The sequence below is a fragment of the Panthera tigris genome, chromosome X (genome assembly GCF_018350195.1).
Source record: "Panthera tigris isolate Pti1 chromosome X, P.tigris_Pti1_mat1.1, whole genome shotgun sequence".
Lineage (NCBI taxonomy): Eukaryota > Metazoa > Chordata > Mammalia > Carnivora > Felidae > Panthera > Panthera tigris.
Window position 1 is genome coordinate 77,211,370 of NC_056677.1, and position 20,112 is coordinate 77,231,481.

The 20,112-nt window shown below is 35.1% G+C and overlaps 1 protein-coding gene and 1 non-coding gene across 5 annotated transcripts in view; both read left to right on the plus strand.

Moving 5' to 3' along the window:
* Positions 1 to 20,112, plus strand: part of DIAPH2 (diaphanous related formin 2) — a 982,724-nt gene that overhangs the window by 529,264 nt on the left and 433,348 nt on the right. For 3 of the 4 annotated variants that reach the window (XM_042974379.1, XM_042974380.1, XM_042974381.1), the window contains one exon: positions 3,570 to 3,699. In XM_042974379.1, coding sequence (XP_042830313.1) covers positions 3,570 to 3,699 — 130 coding nt within the window. Of the gene's footprint in view, positions 1 to 3,569; positions 3,700 to 4,184; positions 4,360 to 20,112 lie in introns of those variants that run through there. The other variant, XM_042974382.1, reaches the window with a different exon arrangement.
* Positions 8,815 to 8,921, plus strand: LOC122235654. Its single transcript, XR_006213680.1, has one exon. It is a non-coding gene; the product is annotated as a U6 spliceosomal RNA (small nuclear RNA).

Sequence of the window (20,112 nt, forward strand, 5' to 3'; positions counted from 1 at the left end):
CTGATGGCCCAGAGCCTGGAGCCTGCTTCCGATGCTGTGTCTCCCTCTCTCTCTGCCCCTCCCCCGTTCATGCTGTGTCTCTCTCTGTCTCAAAAATAAACGTTAAAAAAAAATTAAAAAAAAAAATCTTTAAAATATTATAAAGCATTTTTAACTCTTTCAATTTCCAATTTCTGGAACCGCTGTTTGTATTTTTATTATGTGGCAATATATACAAGACATAAGATTATAGGGTGAGTATTTTTTCCATCATCATTTTGTAACTTATAAAGAGAAGTCATATATCTATCTTGTACTTATGCCTAATTGTGGCTGGTGAGAGGGAGACAGGGAAATCACAGGCAGGGTTGCCAAAAGGCACTTGGCTCCTGGTGGAAACAAACCTTGAAATGTTGACAGTATCGCCACTACTGAGATTTGGGCAATCTGGACAAGTATTATTAGAATATTTGATGTTAATGTAAAATTATCATAATTTAAAGTTAACTAGATATCAAATGGAAACCAGTTTTATTTCTTAATAAACTAACTCAAACATTTTGGAAGCGATTTTACACATATTCATATTAGATTATATTACCCCAAGAGATGTATATATCCAACTAGTGTACTTGGAAGAGCAAATTATTGGATAAATGCCATTAACCATTAGAACTTATGAAGGTGAATGTTCTTGGTTGCCTTCTGTGCTGACATTGAACAATACAATAGGTCCTGAGAGAGAGAGAGACAATGCCTAATGCATGAATGGTGCAGATGCAGTAAGAGAGGCTGAAGACATGGTAATAAAAAGCAAACATACTTTAATAAGTAAAAATTATGTTCCCCTTTATTTTAACAGTATATATTCATTTTTAAATGGCTGGGCTAAGGGTCATACATATAGAGAAAAATTACAAAGAATACATATTTGTCACAATTATTCCCTGCCAGTTTGAAACCTTAAAATAGACTGTCTGTGTGAAGTTATTTAAAAAATAAATATTGCGATACAGATTTAGCAATTTGTTTCCCATAACAACTAAGATATTTCTCGGTTTGACAAAACAAGCACTTGTCCATGTTTGTCCATGCTTTGAAGGGGATATTACAGGTTTTTTTTTTTAAAGCATATCCATGCTTTGTCTGCAGGTCTTTCTGATTTGAACAAAGATACCAAGATATTTATTTAACCAAAATGTTATGTTTCATTTATCTTTTTGGAATGTAACCATTGATTTTACTAAATTTCTTAACAGAAATTAAGTTAATGGACCTGATTCTGAATAAATATTTATTAATTAAAAGCTGTTTCTGAAAATTAAGCTTTCATAAATATACATGCCAAAAGCTGGTTTTTAAATCACCCATAAAATTGACATATGAGCACAATGCTATTTTTCTATTTTTGTGTTTTCCTTTCCAGTATTGGCCATGGGCATTTAAAATACTTAAATATAGGGGCACCTGGGTGGCTCAGTTGGGCATCTGACTTTGGCTCAGGTCATGATCTTGCAGTTTCTGGGTTTGAGCCCCGTGTCAAGCTCTGTGATGACAGCTTGGAGGCTGGAGCCAGCTATAGATTCTGTGTCTCCGTCTCTCTCTGGCCCTCCCCCGCTCATGCTCTATTTTTCTAAATAAATATTAAGAAATAATAAAATAAAATACTTCAATATATGTATTTGTACAATTTGATTTCCTGACAAATTTGGTAGGTTTTTGTTGTTGTTGGTGGTGGTGGTGGTGTGTGTGTGCATCTGTATAGTCTCTACAGAGTTTATAAAATATAGGTCAATTTCTTTCCCTTCAGAAAGATGTACCTTCTATTTTACCTAAGCAACTAATGTTTTTAAGATTTAGGAATTCAAGTATTTTGTAAGAAAAAAAGAAAATGTGAACTTTCTTATAATTTGTAATATCCAGCATACTCTGAAAATGATGCACTTTGTAAACATATACCACCATAATCCCAGGTAAAGACCTCTCTTTAGGAAAATGAGCCTCCCATTGAATCCTTTAGATTAAACACCTTGGTTAATACAAGTTGCCCTTGAGGTTTTGATGCTGTTTGTTCTTATTTATAGCTTGTCCTTAAATTGTGTCATTTCAGCCTTGTAGTACTTGAAATTGTTAGGGGGAGCAACAAGATAATGCAAAATTTTAAATATTTCACCTATGTGGGATAAAGTAATCCCAGAAATTCTAAAAGAAATCATCATGACCTTGTCACCACCTGACTTGTCAACATAATACCTCCTGTGGCTTTGTTTTGAGCCTTGAGACTAGTATTTCTTTTAAGTTCTTCATATCACAGCGACATAAATAATTGTTAAAAAGCTGTAGTACAAAACAGATTCAGTATGGGTCTGATTGTTTAAATGTGATTTTTTCCTCAGTCACTAAAACAGTAAATATTAAATTATTCTGTTAATTCCCTATCTTCCACAGCCTTTCATAAACCTGTTGGGGAAGAGTATACATTTATTCTAAACAGAGTTATCCTTAAAGCTAAAAACCCTGTATCAGTATGGCTATCAGTAGGAAAACCCATCATCTAAGGATTATAGAATTAAAAACATCCAATAAAAATGAGAAAACTTTATACTTTATTCTATATTTATCCTTTGTTTGTAGGTAAATCCTTGATTTCTTTTGCAGCTTGGTCTAGTATGAGTGTTATAGTAAAGACAAAGCTTAGATTTTCATCATAGATATTTTATCCTATATTTTAAAGATTTTTATCATTCTAACTATAGCATCTCTTTTCTAAAGTTGTCTCTGAAAAAGAAATACCATATGTAAACAGGACAAAAGTCATTACAATTATGTGCTCAGATTCTATTTTATTAAAATTTTTTTAACGTTTTATTTATTTTTGAGACAGAGAGAGACAGAGCATGAATGGGGGAGGGGCAGAGATAGAGGGAGACACAGGATCGGAAGCAGGCTCCAGGCTCTGAGCCATCAGCCCAGAGCCCCACGCGGGGCTTGAACTCATGGACCACGATATCGTGACCTGAGCTGAAGTCGCACGCTTAACCGACTGAGCCACCCAGGCGCCTCTCAGATTCTATTTTAAATCAGCATAAGAAGTTTTCAGTTTTTCTTTTTTGATGTCCTACCCAAGTAAAGGAAAACAAAAATGTACTTACTACTTTCCATTAATTTGTATCCGTAATGGTTACAAATAAATATAAAAGCTCACAAATAAATCCAGCTTTCAGTAATACATTTCTGTGATAAAGCAAATACAAATACTGACAACATAAGCACGCATTAACTAAGACTGTACTTAACAGTACTTGAATTAATGCTCTTTTCTCAGAGAATAGTTCATTTTTTGCCATAATAATTTAGACTTTTAAAATCTATATATTAAAATTTAAAGTTTCTCTTTTTTGGGTCATGTTTCTTTTAAAATATGGTGTTCATTTTAAAATCTAGAGCACTGTCGCTAGACCCCATTAGGGAGCTACCAACTAACTTTTTTTAAATTTTAAATTAATTATAATAAATTGAGTTCATTTATTTCACTTGTTGAAGAAAAAATCTATATTTATATTACCCAAAATATTGTTATTTTATTCCAGATCAGAGATACTAAGTCAGCAGATCAAAAAACAACCCTCTTGCATTTTATTGCTGAAATTTGTGAGGAAAAATACCAGGATATCCTGAAATTTCCTGAAGAACTGGAACATGTTGAAAGTGCAAGCAAAGGTAATTGATTTGTAGCTTTTTTCGAGACTATTCCTCGCCTAAGTATTATATTTTATGTGGTAATATTAAATAAACTTATTAACCATATTTTTCTGTTTATGGATATAAGAAAAGCAGGAAGATAATTTCCATTAGCATATATTTGACAATATAGTGCATTTTAATGACCTACTTTTTACTTACTTAATTTTTTAATACTGCTAGGTTATTTGAGCTTTCATATCTCTTATGAGATAGTATGTTCATTCATTCATTTCATAATCACTTAAGTGTATATTGTTTGCAAAGGAACCATACCATGAGCCTTTTGATGATATCAATATGATGGTGGGACAGTTCTTGCTTGAATATATTTAAAATCTAGAAGGTAAAAAAAGACATATATCCACATAGTTTATAAAATAAGGATGAATATGAGAAGTACTACACAAAAAGATACTGTACTATAATTTAAATGACATAAGAAGTTCCTTTTGAATATGTAGATAAGAGAAGGCTTCCTGGAAGAGGTCAAAGTGTGAAGCTTGAGCACAGGATTTTTACAGACATGGAAAAGAGACATGTGAGCAAATAATATGAATAAGACACAGTGGCACAATATGTTAAGATGGGTGAAAGAATGGTTGAAAGTGAGATTATATATATGTGGAGAAGGAGAAGTACATTTTCCCTCAGGTAAGAAAGCTATGCCATAAATCTTATATTTGAAATCACACTATATTAATTCCATTTCTCTATAACTCAGAATTTTCAGTAAAGACTCAAAAGCATATACATTTCCCAAGTTTATTACAAACCATATAAACCTGTTAGTGTTCATTGAAGGGGGAAAAAAAGTATGTCTATGAAACCCAGAATATTATTTGTATAATATTGTTCAGTGGTCATCTCTGCCTGTCTGGTATTGTCAATCAAATCCTGAATGTATTTCTTTAATTTAATCCAGTGTGTCTCATTTTGTGGTCCCAGGACCAGAATAACAAAAGAAGACAAAGTATGACTCCATAGTACTTTCCTTTTTGTTAAAAAAAATCTTAAAGATATGATGTAAAATTATACTCACTGGCAATTGCTTTTCTAAAGAACTTCTATATCTTGGCCCTTACATTTAAATATACACCATTATGACTAGTCATATTTGCTACTAATATGTAACTAATGTAGGATAATAGCAATATTTAAAAAATTTATAATTGGAAACATGAGAAATGTCACAAATAAGACCAATTCTGAAATTCGATCATGTCATCCTATTATTACTGTTTGATTGCCCTCTACCATAATTTTTTTCTAAATTTTATTTGTCCAATATGTAGATTCAACTCCAGAAAGATAATGAGAAGTATATCAATAATGTGTTTAAATAAAATTATGTTAATTTATGATGATGATTTTTAGTTTTAATTTTTAAATTTTTAGTTCTTACACCAAGGATACTTTAGATAAATATATCTGATAACCATTTTTATTCAAAATAATCTGGGACAACTGTAATGAAATGTATAATGAAGTTTATATCACCTTTATTTTTAAGTCTAGATACTAGTTTATCTATCTATATATCTATATTGTCATATATTTGTGTCTCTGTCTTTATCATTTCATACATACTTTTAGCCACCACTGCATTTGATGAAGGTAACCTATAGATCACAGCCTTCTGAGTTAGATATTACAAAGTTCTAATCCTAGCTGTATAACTTAGTTCTATAACCTTGAGCTACTAATGTAACTTCCCAAGTTTTGTTTCCTCATTTGTAAAATGGGAATTATAGTAACAAGAAGATCACATGAGTTGACGTGTTTAAAGCATTAAATAAAAGGCTTGGCACATAGTAAATATGTAGCTGTTGCTATACCACTATCTTTATTAGTAGTAGTTATCATATTCGTTATACTACTACAAATATTGTAGTCACTGCCATTGTCTTGTTAGAAGGGGATAATCATAAGGGCACCTATAGTTCCTACAGTTGCAGCCAACTATGTATTATATCCAGTTCTATTTGTTTCCTATGTGGGGGTTTTGGTAAATCCTTTCATATTTTTCTTTTACAGTATCACCAACTTTTTTGTTCCTATCAAAAGCAAAATCTCTGTTGTACTTTGATTATTTCTGCTTTTCTGTGTTCTTCGTGCCAGTGTTTTCAAAAGACTGTTGCCAGAAATCCTCTTCCTATCTCACTGTTTGGGCCACAGCAATCCCCATTCTCAAGTTATTTTGACTAGTTTTTTCTCTTTCCCTATTAAATTCAGTCTCAACTTAAATTATTAAGTGCATTCCACCTTTTTGCATCCCGCTTTAATCTCCTCCTAGTTCTCATTTCAGTGTGCTGAGACATATTTTCTCTTGTGCCATTTTATTGCTTTCTAGTAATCCTGTCTCTGTGTATGATTTCATTCTGCATCCCATGCCTAGAAATCTCAACTTCCCTGTCCTCTAAGACAACTATCATTTGTCAAATCCCTGTTCAAAATCCATTTTTTAAAATGTTTTGCTACTGAATCCCTAGGAGGAAATACTCAGGAATTTAGTCTACAGAGAATAAAAACAAAGCATGGTGAAAGGTCAGCCAAGTACCTCTTGTTTACAGTTCAATACTTTTCCTTAGTATTTGAATCCAACTTGTCTTGTTTGCTTAATATGAGTTCAAAGTTGTTTGAAACACATTCTGTAACCTCTAGAACTGTGCATAGTATGTATATAGTCAAACTGTAAAAAAACAAACAGATGAGCACTATATAATTCATTTTGTTTGATGATGGACTATCTTTATGTGAAATGATAACCTTAAAAAAAAAAAAGAGAGAGAGAGAGAGAGAGGCAGACACAGAATCCGAGGCAGGCTCCAGGGTCTGAGCTGTCTGCACAGAGCCTGACATGGGGCTTGACCACATTGACCTACTTCCTTGAGTTGCAGAAGCCAATATGTTGGAGAAGTAGGGGGAATCCCCACTTCCTGCATTTCTCAAACAAAGAAGTGTAGAAGCCAAAGGACTTTGAATACCAGAGCCTGGGAGGAAAAGAGACTGAATCTACTAGGAAGAAAATGGGAAAGCTAGAAAAAGATAGGGCTACCCCAAGCAAGAAATCAAAGCACATCTGATGGAGGGTCCAAAATATTACTACGAGTAGGGTAATAAAATAACCAAAGTCACAACAACAGAGAGCAAGTAACAATCTCCAAAAAACACCTCCTGAAAGGGCCAGGCCCTGGACAGCATATGACCCTCCTTTAATATAGCAGTGCTCACAGGTACAGAGCACACCACAAACTTTTAAAACACATAAGGGACAGAACACTAGCAAAAATTCTGAAATGGAATAATTCTCATCAAAAGAAATTCCAGTAAATAGTGACAGCTAATGAATTGATCAAGACCAATTGAAGCAATATAACTTAACAAGAATTTAGAATAATAGTCATGAAATTAAATACTGGGCTTGAAAAAAGCATAGAGGACAGCAGAGAATCTATTGCTACAGAGACCAAGGGACTAAAGAATAGTCATGATGAACTAAAAAATACTACAAATGAGGTGCAAAATAAAATGGAGGCAACCACAGCTCAGATTGAAGAGGGAGAGGAGAGAATAGGTGAATTAGAAGATAAAATTATGGAAAAAGAGGAAGCTGAGAAAAAGAGAAAAAAATCGAGGAATAAGAAGGGAGAATTAGAGAACTAATTCATGGAATCAAATGGAACAATATCTGTATCATAGGAATTCCAGAAGAAGAAGAGAGAAAGGGGCTGAAGGTGTACTTGAACAAATCACTGCAGAGAACTTCCTCAATCTGGGGAAGGAAAAAGGCATTGAAATCCAAGAGGCACAGAGGACTCCCTTCAGACGTAACTTAAATCAATCTTCTGCATGACATGTCTTAGTGGAACTGGCAAAATATAAGGATATAGAGAAAATTCTGAAAGCAGCTAGGGATAAACGGGCCTTAACATACAAAGGTAGACACATATAAGGATAATAGCAGACCTATCAACTGAAATTTGGCAGCACAGAAAGGAATAGCAGGAAATCTTCAATGTGATGAACAGAAAAATTATGCAGCTGAGAATCCTTTATCCAGCAAGTCTGTCATTCAGAACAGGAGAGATAAAGGTCTTCCCAAACAAACAAAACGTGAAGGAATTCATCACCACTAAACCAGCCCTACAACAGATCCTAAGGGGGATTCTGTGAGTGAAATGTTGCAAGGACCACAAGGTACCAGAGACATCAGTACAAGCATGAAACCTACAGAAATCACAATGACTCTAAACCCATATCTTTCTATAATAACACTGAACGTAAATGGACTAAATGTGCCAACCAAAAGACATAGGGTATCAGAATGGATAAGAAAACACGACCCATCTATTTGCTTTCTACAAGAGATACATTTTAGACCTGAGGCCACCTTCAGATTGAAAGTGAGGGGATGGAGAACTGTCTATGATGCTACTGGAAGGCAAAAGAAAGCTGGAGTAGCCACACTTACGTCAGACAAACTAGACTGTAAATTAAAAGCTGTAACAAGAGATGAAGAAGGGCATTATATAATAATTACAGGGTGTATCCATCAGGAAGAGCTAACAATTATAAATGTCTATGCACCGAATACAGGAGCCCCCAAATATATAAAACAATTAATGATAAACATAAGCAACCTTATTGATAAGAATGTGGTATTGCAGTACACTTAAATGCTCCACTTACAACAATGGATAGATAATCTAGACAGAGAATCAAAAAAGAAACAAGGGCCCTGAAAGGTACATTGGATCAGATGGACTTGACAGATATATTTACAACTCTGCATCCCAAAGCAACAGAATATACTTTCTTCTTGAGTGCACATGGAACATTCTCCAAGATAGATCACATACTGAGTCACAAAACAGACCTTAATAGGTATAAAAGAATTGAGATCATACCATGCACACTTTCAGACTACAATGCTATGAAATGTGAAGTCAACCACAGGAAAAAGTCTGGAAAACCTCCAAAAGCATGGAGGCTAAAGAACGCCATACTAAAGAATAAATGAGTCAGCCAGGCAATTAGAGAAGAAATTTAAAAATATATGGCTACAAATGAAAATGAAAATACAACAATCCAGTGCTCGCTTCGGCAGCACATATACTAAAATTGGAATGATACAGAGAAGATTAGCATGGCCCCTGCACAAGGATGACACACAAATTCGTGAAGCGTTCCATATTTTTTTCATCACCACTAAACGAGCCCTACAAGAGATCCTAAGGGGGATCCTGTGAGACAAAGTACCGCAGACATCACTACAATCATGAAACCTATGGACATCACAATGACTCTAAACCCATATCTTTCTATAATAACACTGAATGTAAATGGACTAAATGCGCCAACCAAAAGACATAGGTATCAGAATGGATAAAAAAACAAGACCCATCTATTTGCTGTCTACAAGAGACTCATTTTAGACCTGAGGCCACCTTCAGATTGAGAGTGAGGGGATGGAGAACTATTTATCATGCCACTGGAAGTCAAAAAAAAGCTGGAGTAGCCATACTTATATCAAATTAGACTTTAAATTGAAGGCTGTAACAAGAGATGAAGAAGGGCATTATACAATAATCACAGGATCTATCCATCAGGAAGAGCTAACAATTATAAATGTCTATGCACCGAATACAGGAGCCACCAAATATATAAAACAATCACAAACATAAGCAACCTTATTGATAAGAATGTGGTAATTGCAGGGGACTTTAACACTCCACTTACAGAAATGGATAGATCATCTAGAAACATGGTCAATAAAGAAACAAGGGCCCTGAATGATACATTGGGTCAGATGGACTTGACAGATATATTTAGAGTTCTGCATCCCAAAGCAACAGAATATACTTTCTTCTCGAGTGCACATGGAACATTCTCCAAGATAGATCACATACTGGGTCACAAAACAGCCCTTCATAAGTATACAAGAATTGAAATCATACCATGCATACTTTCAGACCACAATGCTATGAAGCTTGAAATCAACCACAGGAAAAAGTCTGGAAAACCTCCAAAAGCATGGAGGTTAAAGAACACCCTACTAAAGAATGAATGGGTCAACTAGGCAATTAGAGAAGAAATTAAAAAACATATGGAAACAAATGAAAATGAAAATACAACAATCCAAACGCTTTGGGATGCAGCGAAGGCGGTCCTGAGAGGAAAATACATTGCAATCCAGGCCTATCTCAAGAAACAAGAAAAATCCCAAATACAAAATCTAACAGCACACCTAAAGGAAATAGAAGCAGAACAGCAAAGACAGCCTCAACCCAGCAGAAGAAGAGAAATAATGAAGATCAGAGCAGAAATAAACAATATACAATCAAAAAAAACTGTAGAGCAGATCAATGAAACCAAGAGTTGTTTTTTTGAAAAAATAAACAAAATTGATAAACCTCTAACCAGGCTTCTCAAAAAGAAAAGGGAGATGACCCAAATAGATAAAATCATGAATGAAAATGGAATTATGACAACCAATCCCTCAGAGATACAAGCAATTCTCAGGGAATACTATGAAAAATTATATGCCAACAAACTGGACAACCTGGAAGAAATGGACAAATTCCTAAAAGCCCACAGGCTTCCAAAACTCAGTCAGGAGGAAATAGAAACTTTGAACAGATCCATAACCAGTGAAGAAATTGAATCAGTCATCAAAAATCTCCCAACAAATAAGAGTCCAGGACCAGATGGCTTCCCAGGGGAGTTCTACCAGAACTGTTTAAAGCGGACATAATACCTATCCTTCTCAAGCTATTCCAAGAAATAGAAAGGGAAGGAAAACTTCCAGACTCATTCTATGAAGCCAGTATTACTTTGATTCCTAAACCAGACAGAGACCCAGTAAAAAAAGAGAACTACAGGCCAATATCCCTGATGAATATGGATGCAAAAATTCTCAATAAGATACGAGGAAATAGAATTCAGCAGCGTATAAAAAGAATTAATCACCATGATCGAGTGGAATTCATTCCTGGGATGCAGGGCTGGTTCAGCATTCGCAAATCAGTCAACGTGATACATCACATTAATAAAAGAAAAGATAAGAAGCATATGTTCCTGTCAATTGATGCAGAAAAGGCATTTGACAAAATTCAGCAACATTTCTTAAAACAAACCCTTGAGAAAGTCGGGATAGAAGGAACATACTTAAACATCATAAAAGCCATTTATGAAAAGCCCACAGGTAAAATCATCCTCAATGGGGAAAAACTGAGAGCTCTTTCCCTGAGATCAGGAACACGACAGGGATGTCCACTCTCACCGCTGATGTTTAACATAGTGTTGGAAGTGCTAGCATCAGCAATCAGACAACAAAAGGAAATCAAAGGCATCAAAATTGGCAACGATGAAGTCAAGCTCTCACTTTTTGCTGATGAGTTGATATTATACATGGAAAACCTGATAGACTCCACCAAAAATCTGCTAGAACTGACACATGAATTCAGCAAAGTCGCAGGATACAAAATCAATGTACAGAAATCAGTTGCATTCTTATACACTAATAATGAAGCAACAGAAAGACAAATAAAGACACTGATCTCATTCACAATTGCACCAAGGATCATAAAATACCTAGGGATAAACCTAACCAAAGTCGTAAAAGATGTGTATGCTGAAAACTATAGAAAGCTTATGAAGGAAATTGAAGAAGATATAAAGAAATGGAAAAACATTTCGTGTTCATGGATTGGAAGAATAAATATTGTCAAAATGTCAATACTACCCAAAGCTATCTACACTTTCAATGCAATCCCAATCAAAATTGCACCAGCATTCTCGAAACTAGAACAAGCAATTCTAAAATTCATATGGAACCACAAAAGGCCCCAATAGCCAAAGTAATTTTGAAGAAGACCAAAGCAGGAGGCATCACAATCCCAGACTTTAGCCTCTACTCCAAAGCTGTAATCATCAAGACAGCATGGTATTGGCACAAAAACAGACACATAGACCAATGGAATAGAATAGAAACCCCAGAACTAGACCCATAAATGTATGGAAAACTAAGACTTTTTCCTACTTTTGACAAAGCAGGAAAGAACATCCAATGGAAAAAAGACAGTCAAATGGTGCTGGGAGATCTGGACAGCAATATGCAAAAGATTGAAACTAGACCACTATCTCACACCATCCACAAAAATAAACTCAAAATGAATAAAGGACCTGAATGTGAGACAGGAAACCAACCAAACCCTAGAGGAGAAAACAGGAAAAGACCTCTCAGACCTCAGCCGTAGCAATCTCTTACTGGACACATCCCCAAAGGCAAGGGAATTAAAAGCAAAAATGAATTACTGGGACCTTATGAAGATAAAAAGCTTCTGCACAGCAAAGGAAACAACCAACAAAACTGAAAGGCAACCAACGGAATGGGAAAAGATATTTGCAAATGACATATCGGACAAAGGGCTAGTATCCAAAATCTATAAAGAGCTCACCAAACTTCACACCTGAAAAACAAATAACCCAGTGAAGAAATGGGCAGAAAACATGAATAGACACTTCTCTAAAGAAGACATCCGGATGGCCAACAGGCACATGAAAAGATGCTCAACGTCGCTCCTCATCAGGGAAATACAAATCAAAACCACACTCAGATATCACCTCACGCCAGTCAGAGTGGCCAAAATGAACAAATCAGGAGACTATAGATGCTGGCGAGGATGTGGAGAAACGGGAACCCTCTTGCACTGTTGGTGGGAATGCAAACTGGTGCAGCCACTCTGGAAAACAGTGTGGAGGTTCCTCAGAAAATTAAAAATAGACCTACCCTATGACCCAGCAATAGCACTGCTAGGAATTTACCCAAGGGATACAGGAGTACTGATGCTTAGGGGCACTTGTACCCCAATGTTGATAGCAGCACTGTCAACAATAACCAAATTATGGAAAGAGCCTAAATGTCCATCAACTGATGAATGGATAAAGAAATTGTGGTTTATATACACAGTGGAGTACTACGTGGCAATGAGAAAGAATGAAATATGGCCCTTTGTAGCAACATGGATGGAATTGGAGAGTGTTACGCTAAGTGAAATAAGCCATACAGAGAAAGACAGATACCATATATTTTCACTCTTAGGTGGGTCCTGAGAAACTTACCAGAAGACCATGGGGGAGTGGAAGGAAAAAAAAAAGAGTTAGAGTGGGAGAGAGCCAAAGCATAAGAGACTCTTAAAAACTGAGAACAAACTGAGGCTTGATGGGGGGTGGGAGGGTGGGGAGGGTGGGTGATGGCTAGTGAGGAGGGCACCTATTGGGACGAGCACTGGGTGTTGTATGGAAACCAGTTTGACAGTAAACTTCATATATTGAAAAAAAAAGAAAATACAACAATCCAAACACTTTGGGATTCAGTGAAGGCAGTCCTGAGAGGAAAATACATTGCAATCCAGGCCTATCTCAAGAAACAAGAAAAATCCCAAATACAAAATCTAACAGGACACCTAAAGGAACTAGAAGCAGAAGAGCAACGACACCCAAAACCCAGCAGAAGAAGAGAAATAGTAAAGGTCAGAGCAGAAATAAACAATATAGGATCTAAAAAAAACTTTAGAGCAGATCAATGAAACCAAGAGTTGTTTTTTTTTTGAAAAAATAAACAAAATTGACAAACCTCTAGCCAGCCTTCTCAAGAAGAAAAGGGAGACGACCCAAATATATAAAATCATGAATGAAAATGGAATTATTACAACCAGTCCTTCAGAGATACAAGCAATTCTCAGGGAATACTGTGAAAAATTATCTGCCAACAAACTGGACTACCTGGAATAAATGGACAAATTTCTAAGCACCCCACACTTCCAAAACTCAAACAGTAAGAAATAGAAAACTTGAGCAGTCCCATAAGCAGTGAGGAAATTGAATCAGTTATCAAAAATCTCCCAACAAATAAGAGTCCAGGACCAGATGGCTTCCCTGAGGAATTCTACCAGACATTTAAAGCAGAGATACCACCTATCCTTCTCAAGCTGTTCAAAAAATTAGAAAGGGAAGTAAAACATCCATACACATTCTATGAAGCCAGCATTCCTTTGATTCCCAAACCAGGGAGAGACCCAGAAAAAACAGAGAACTACAGGCCAATATCCTTAATAATATAGATGCAAAAATTCTCAATAAGATACTAGCAAATCGAATTCAACAGCATATAAAAAGAATTATACAAAATGATCAAGTGGGATTCATTCCTGGGATGCAGGGCTGTTTCAACATTCAGAAATCAATCAATGTGATACATCACATTAATAAAAGTAAAAATAAGAACCATAGGATCCTGTCAATTGATGCAGAAAAAGCATTTGACAAAACTCAGCATCATTTCTTAATAAAAACCCTCAAGAAAGTCGGGATAGAAGGAACATACTGAAACATCATCAAAGTCATTTATGAAAAGCCCACAGCTAATATCATTCTCAATGGGGAAGAACTGAGAGCTTTTTCCCTGAGATCAGGAACACGACAGGGATGTCCACTCTCGCCACTGTTGTTTAACATCGTGTTGGAAGTTCTAGCATCAGCAATCAGACAAGAAAAGGAAATCAAATGCATCAAAATTGGCAAAGATGAAGTCAAGCTTTCACTTTTTGCAGATGAGTTGAGAGTATACATGGAAAATCTGATAGACTCCGCCAAAAGTCTGCTAGAACTGACACATGAATTCAGCAAAGTTGCAGGATACAAAATCAATGTACACAAATCAGTTGCATTCTTATATACTAATAATGAAGCAACAGAAAGACAAAGAAACTGATCTCATTCACGATTGCACCAAGAATCATAAAATACCTAGGAATAAACCCAACGAAAGATGTAAAAGATGCGTATGCTGAAAACTATAGAAAGCTTATGAAGGAAATTGAAGAAGATATAAAGAAATGGAAAAACATTCCGTGCTCATGGATTGGAAGAATAAATATTGCCAAAATGTCAATACTACCCAAAGCTATCTACACATTCAATGCAATCCCAATCAAAATTACACCAGCATTCTTCTCAAACTAGAACAAGCAATCCTCAAATTCGTATGGAACCACAAAAGGCCCCAATAGCCAAAGTAATATTGAAGAAGAAGACCAAAGTAGGCGGCATCACAATCCCAGACTTTAGCCTCTACTCCAAAGCTGTAATCATCAAGATAGCATGGTATTGGCACAAAAACAGACACATAGACCAATGGAATAGAATAGAAACCCCAGAATTAGACCCACACATGTATGGGCAACTAATCTTTGAAAAAGCAGGAATGAATATCCAATGGAAAAAAGACAGTCTGTTTAACAAAATGATGCTGGGAGAACTGGACAGTAACATGCAGAATGATGAAACTAGACCACTATCTCACCATTCACAAAAATAAACTCAAAATGGAAAAAGGACCTGAATGTGAGACAGGAAACCATCCAAACCCTATAGGAGAAAGCAGGAAACAACCTCTGTGACCTCAGCTGTAGCAATTTCTTACTTGACACATCCCCAAAGGCAAGGGAATTAAAAGCACAAATGAACTATTGGGACCTCATGAAGATAAAAAGCTTCTGCACTGCAAAGGAAACAATCAACAATTTTAAAACCAACCAACGGAATGGGAAAAGATATTTGCAAATGACATATCGGACAAAGGGCTAGTATCCCAAATCTATAAAGAACTCACCAAACTCCACACCCAAAAATCAAATGATCCAGTGAATAAATGGGCAGAGACATGAATACACACTTCTCTAAGAAGACATCCGGATGGCCAACAAGCACATTAAAAGATGCTCAACATCGCTCCTCATCAGGGAAGCACAAATCAAAACCACACTCAGATACTACCTCATGCCTGTCAGAGTAGCTAAAATGAACAAATCAGGAGACTATAGATGCTGGCGAGGTTGTGCAGAATCGGGAACCTTCTTGCAGTGTTGGTGGGAAGGCAAACTGGTGCAGCCACTCTGGAAAACAGTGTGGAGGTTCCTCAAAAAATTAAAAATAAATCTGCCCTATGACCCAGCTATAGCACTCCTAGGATTTCACCCAAGGGATAAAGGAGTGCTGATCTATAGGGGCACTTGTACCCCAATGTTTATAGAAGCCCTTTCAACAATAGCCAAATTTTGGAAAGAGCATAAATGTCCATCAGATGACAAATGGATCAAGAAGGTGTGGTTTATATACACAATGGAATACTACGTGGCAAGGAGAAAGAATGAAATTTGGCCATTTGTAGCAATGTGGATGAAACTTCAGAGTGTTTATGCTACGTGAAGTAAGTCAGGCAGAGAAAGACAGATACCATATGTTTTCACTCATATGTGGATCCTGAGAAACTCAACAGAAAACCAGGAGAGAGGGTAAGGGGGAAAATAGAAAGTTACAGAGAGGGAAGGAGGCAAACCATAAGAAACTCTTAAATACTGAGAATAAGCTGACGGTTGATAGGGGGTGGGAGAGAGTGGAAAGTAAGTAATGGGCATTGAGGAGGGCACCCTTTGGGATGATCAGTGGGTGTTGTATGGAAACCAGTTTGACAATAAATTACATATAAAAAAAAAAGTACCTTTCTGTTTAAACTATAGAGATATCGATAAGATGAAACTAATTCAGTTAATGACTCAATTATGTAACTCATAGTGTACTATGTATTACTACTAATACCTTTTTTCTAATATTTTTGGATTTTTTGAACCAAAGTATAAATTTTGATAGTGTAAAAATCTTTTCTCTCTTGCATAGCAGTTATATTTATTTAAGTTGTGTAGTATGGTTATAGGCCTCAAACTAACTGACCAAAAACATATCTTGAAGTGAGAGGAAAACTGAAGGTATGAAATATGTGGAATCTGTGTAGAAATTCGTTTTATAATCATGTTTATTCTTTAGCTAAACTTCTAAAACTTTGTGTTTTAGAATAAACAAATCTATAGCATAAACTTAGCATACTTTCCTCGAGCTCTGTTAACTCAGAGATTTTGGGGAAACACATAATTTTCATATTAAAACAGATATATATTATGGAATAGAATTCAAAACTACATGAATTTTTAAAAATGAAACAGATGACTTCAAAGAAATTTCACACTTGCAACAGATCCCTAAGGGTGTGTGTTCAATCTTCTCTTCCATTAGGGGTACTAGGGTGAGAAAAGTTTATGAAGCATTGCTTAAAGAATTATAGAATGGTTTTGTTTTGGTTTGGTTTCACTTATTTATGTATTTAGTTATTGTGGCCAGGAGGAGGAGGCAAGTAGGCAGGGTGAGGGAGCACAGTACCTAACTTTCTTCTAAATAGACATTCTCATATCCCTTATGAAGTTCAGCATCAAATACTACATTGTCATTTTATTTCCAGTGAAATTAATAAAATAGTATTGCACTGGTCATTTTTTTCGAGGCTGAATTATAAATCTTCACGTCCTCGTATTCATGTTTGACATACTAATGAGTCTGTAGAAAGGAAAAAAAACCTGGTTGCTATAGAGACTCTGATGCCTTTAAAATATTTAAAATACTTTTGATAAACTACAATTACCTTTTCCCCAATGATTAGTTTTAAAGATTATGTGTGTGTGTACTGTGTGTGTAATTATATATTATACATATATAGATATATTATAAAGCATTGCTGTTTTATGAGTCATATTTTATAAATCCTTTATTCTTCTCCCCACCACTGTGGCGTTCACTTTAACTTTGAGCTGTAAGGATTTTTACAGTTGATTAAAAACCTCTAGGGTTAAAAACAAAAGTAAAAAAAAAATAAGAAAAAACAAACAAACATTAGTGTTTTCTAGGTTGGCTCCAGGGATTAAACCAAAAGATTAAAGTTTAATTAAAACTCTTCCATTCAATGGGGAAAAATTGTATTAACATATTTGAAAGCACTATTAATCCTAAGGATTCACGTAAATATGAAATGGGTTTCACTTCAGTTAATTTAGTGTCATCTTACAAGATAAAAGCTGTCAAGTTTCCTATAAACAGTGTTAATTTCTTATGAATTGAATCAATTATTATAAATTTTAATGACCAACTATACCTTTTGATATCTCTCATCTTTCCATGTGATATTAGTAACTCTGATTTTTTTTTGTTTTTATCTACTCTGACTTCTTTACAGGATTAATCATGATTAAAGCTCAGACTAGAGGGAATATTATAGACGAAAATGTATGAAATAAAGTTAAATAATAGGAGAGTATAAAATTTGAGGGAACAACAACAACAAAAACACAAAACATCATTTTCCAAAACTCCAGAGCTGGCACAAGCTTTAGAGGTCATCTCATCCCTGCTAAAAGGGACCCAAGATAGCAATTAGTCTAAATTCATTATTTTACAGTTCAAGAAACTGAGGCCAAAAACGATGAAGGAATTCTCCACGATCACACAATTGGATTGGATAATCAATGAAAGTCTGCAGACCTTGTCTGGAGTTATTTTATTACATATATTTCAGCTCCATTTTTGCTTCCTTTGTGGTCTGAAATATACAACAGATTCATGCTCCCATATTGGAGTAAATGCTGACTAAATAAAAGACTTACTGGAGTATAAACACGCTATGTCATCTTTGTAGCCCCATTTTGACAGCAAAATCCTTTCTTTGTGTCACAACAACACTTTAGTGATATAATAATATTTCTCATACCATATTCATATATTTTTTTTGTTTCATTGCTTGTTTCTGTCTTTACCTCCTAGATTAGTCCCTACAGTCTCAGTCCTAGCACAGCATCTCAGACACAAGGAAATGTGCAATTAAAGTTTATTAAATTGAATCATTGTATATCATTGTAGTGTAGCAGGCATATCTCAAAATAAGGCATTGTAGGAAGTAGACAAATCGAGTTACAGCCTTAAAATTACTATAAATACAAGAGGAGAAACAAGATAAGTTACAATAAAGAGAACACCAGGACTTAACAATATTTCCTGGTCTATATTTTACTTCTTTCAAGAAGAAAGTTAAAATTAGAAACTATCATGCTAATAAAGGAGAAGATCTAAACTTATGGAGGCCACCAAACCATAAAGGGTTGTAATGAGCAGTAAAGATTAAAGTCTGATTGGATCTAATGGCAGCCAACTTTCTCAATGTTATATACTGCTGAAACACCTCTCCTTGTAATTCCTGAAAAAAAAATACTTTCATATTATCTAGTGTTAGTTTTATTGAAAAATCTTTCTGTTATGTAACAAAATCCTACTGTTTTTAGTGACTCATAAAACCCAAAGATGTGAGAAAATATTAAACTCAGTATTTCCTAGCAGATTTAAACTTTGAATTTTAGTCTATCATTTTAGGAGCACAATATGAAAATATACTGATGTGACAAAATATAAGTAGAATTGACCTTATTTAAATGTGAGCAGTCTGAGTGTAAAACTGATTACACATCTTACCACAACATCATTTTTACAAGAAAAGTTAAATTGTTCAGCTTCCTTTGGACCTTTTCATATATACTATAAAAATAACCTAAATAGTTTTTGCTGAATGAATTGCATTCTATCATATTAATACCATAAATATCTTATAAAATTTAAAGGAATATTACATTGTAGGTCATCAAATTAATCAGTTTTACAGTTTGTTATATTTCTTTCTTATACCATGTCACCATATTTTTTAAATAAAGTGAATTTCTTTAAAATAACAGAAATAATAAAATGTCTAAAACATGCGTAGAAAATGAATTTTCAACCTAAAATTTCAAAAGGATTTGGGAAAGAAAGTCATTTGTGTGTGTGTGTGTGTGTGTGTGTGTGTGTGTGTGTGTGTGTTTTGTTGTTGTTCGGTAATCTAGTCATTACCAACCTGTGTTTTCAATTCATAATATATAAACACTCTAATTAATATTCGTTTCTAGAGGAAACTCTTTATTGAAACAAATAATATCTTCAGGTAGCAGTTAAAGGAAGCATAGACCATGCCATTTGGATTTGAGTAAAATGTTTCAGTGTAAGTCAACATTTTTTTATAAACTTCTATAGGCATTTGTCAGGATATCTTAGCTTTTACATCCCAAAATCTTTTCTGCTAGTAATTGTGTGCATAGCTTATCTGTCTCACATCTTTGCTCCTCATGTCTCAGAGCCTAGACTCCTGTCCTTTTTCCAAACAGAAATGCTACCCCCTTCTCCCAGCCCATTTGAGCCCTATGTATCTTTTTGAAGGTCCAGCTTAAATTTGACCTCTCCATAAAAGTTTTCCCAGTTGTTTTGGCTTTCAGTGGTTTCTCACTCCTGTCTTCTAGTATAGTACTGACTTGAACTTTTTAGTTTGATTCTTGATTCTATACTTTTTTGCATTACAATATAAAGGTTTCAATGTTTATGGCTACATCCCTACATGATGCTTTCTGAAATAATGTGTGATGTCAT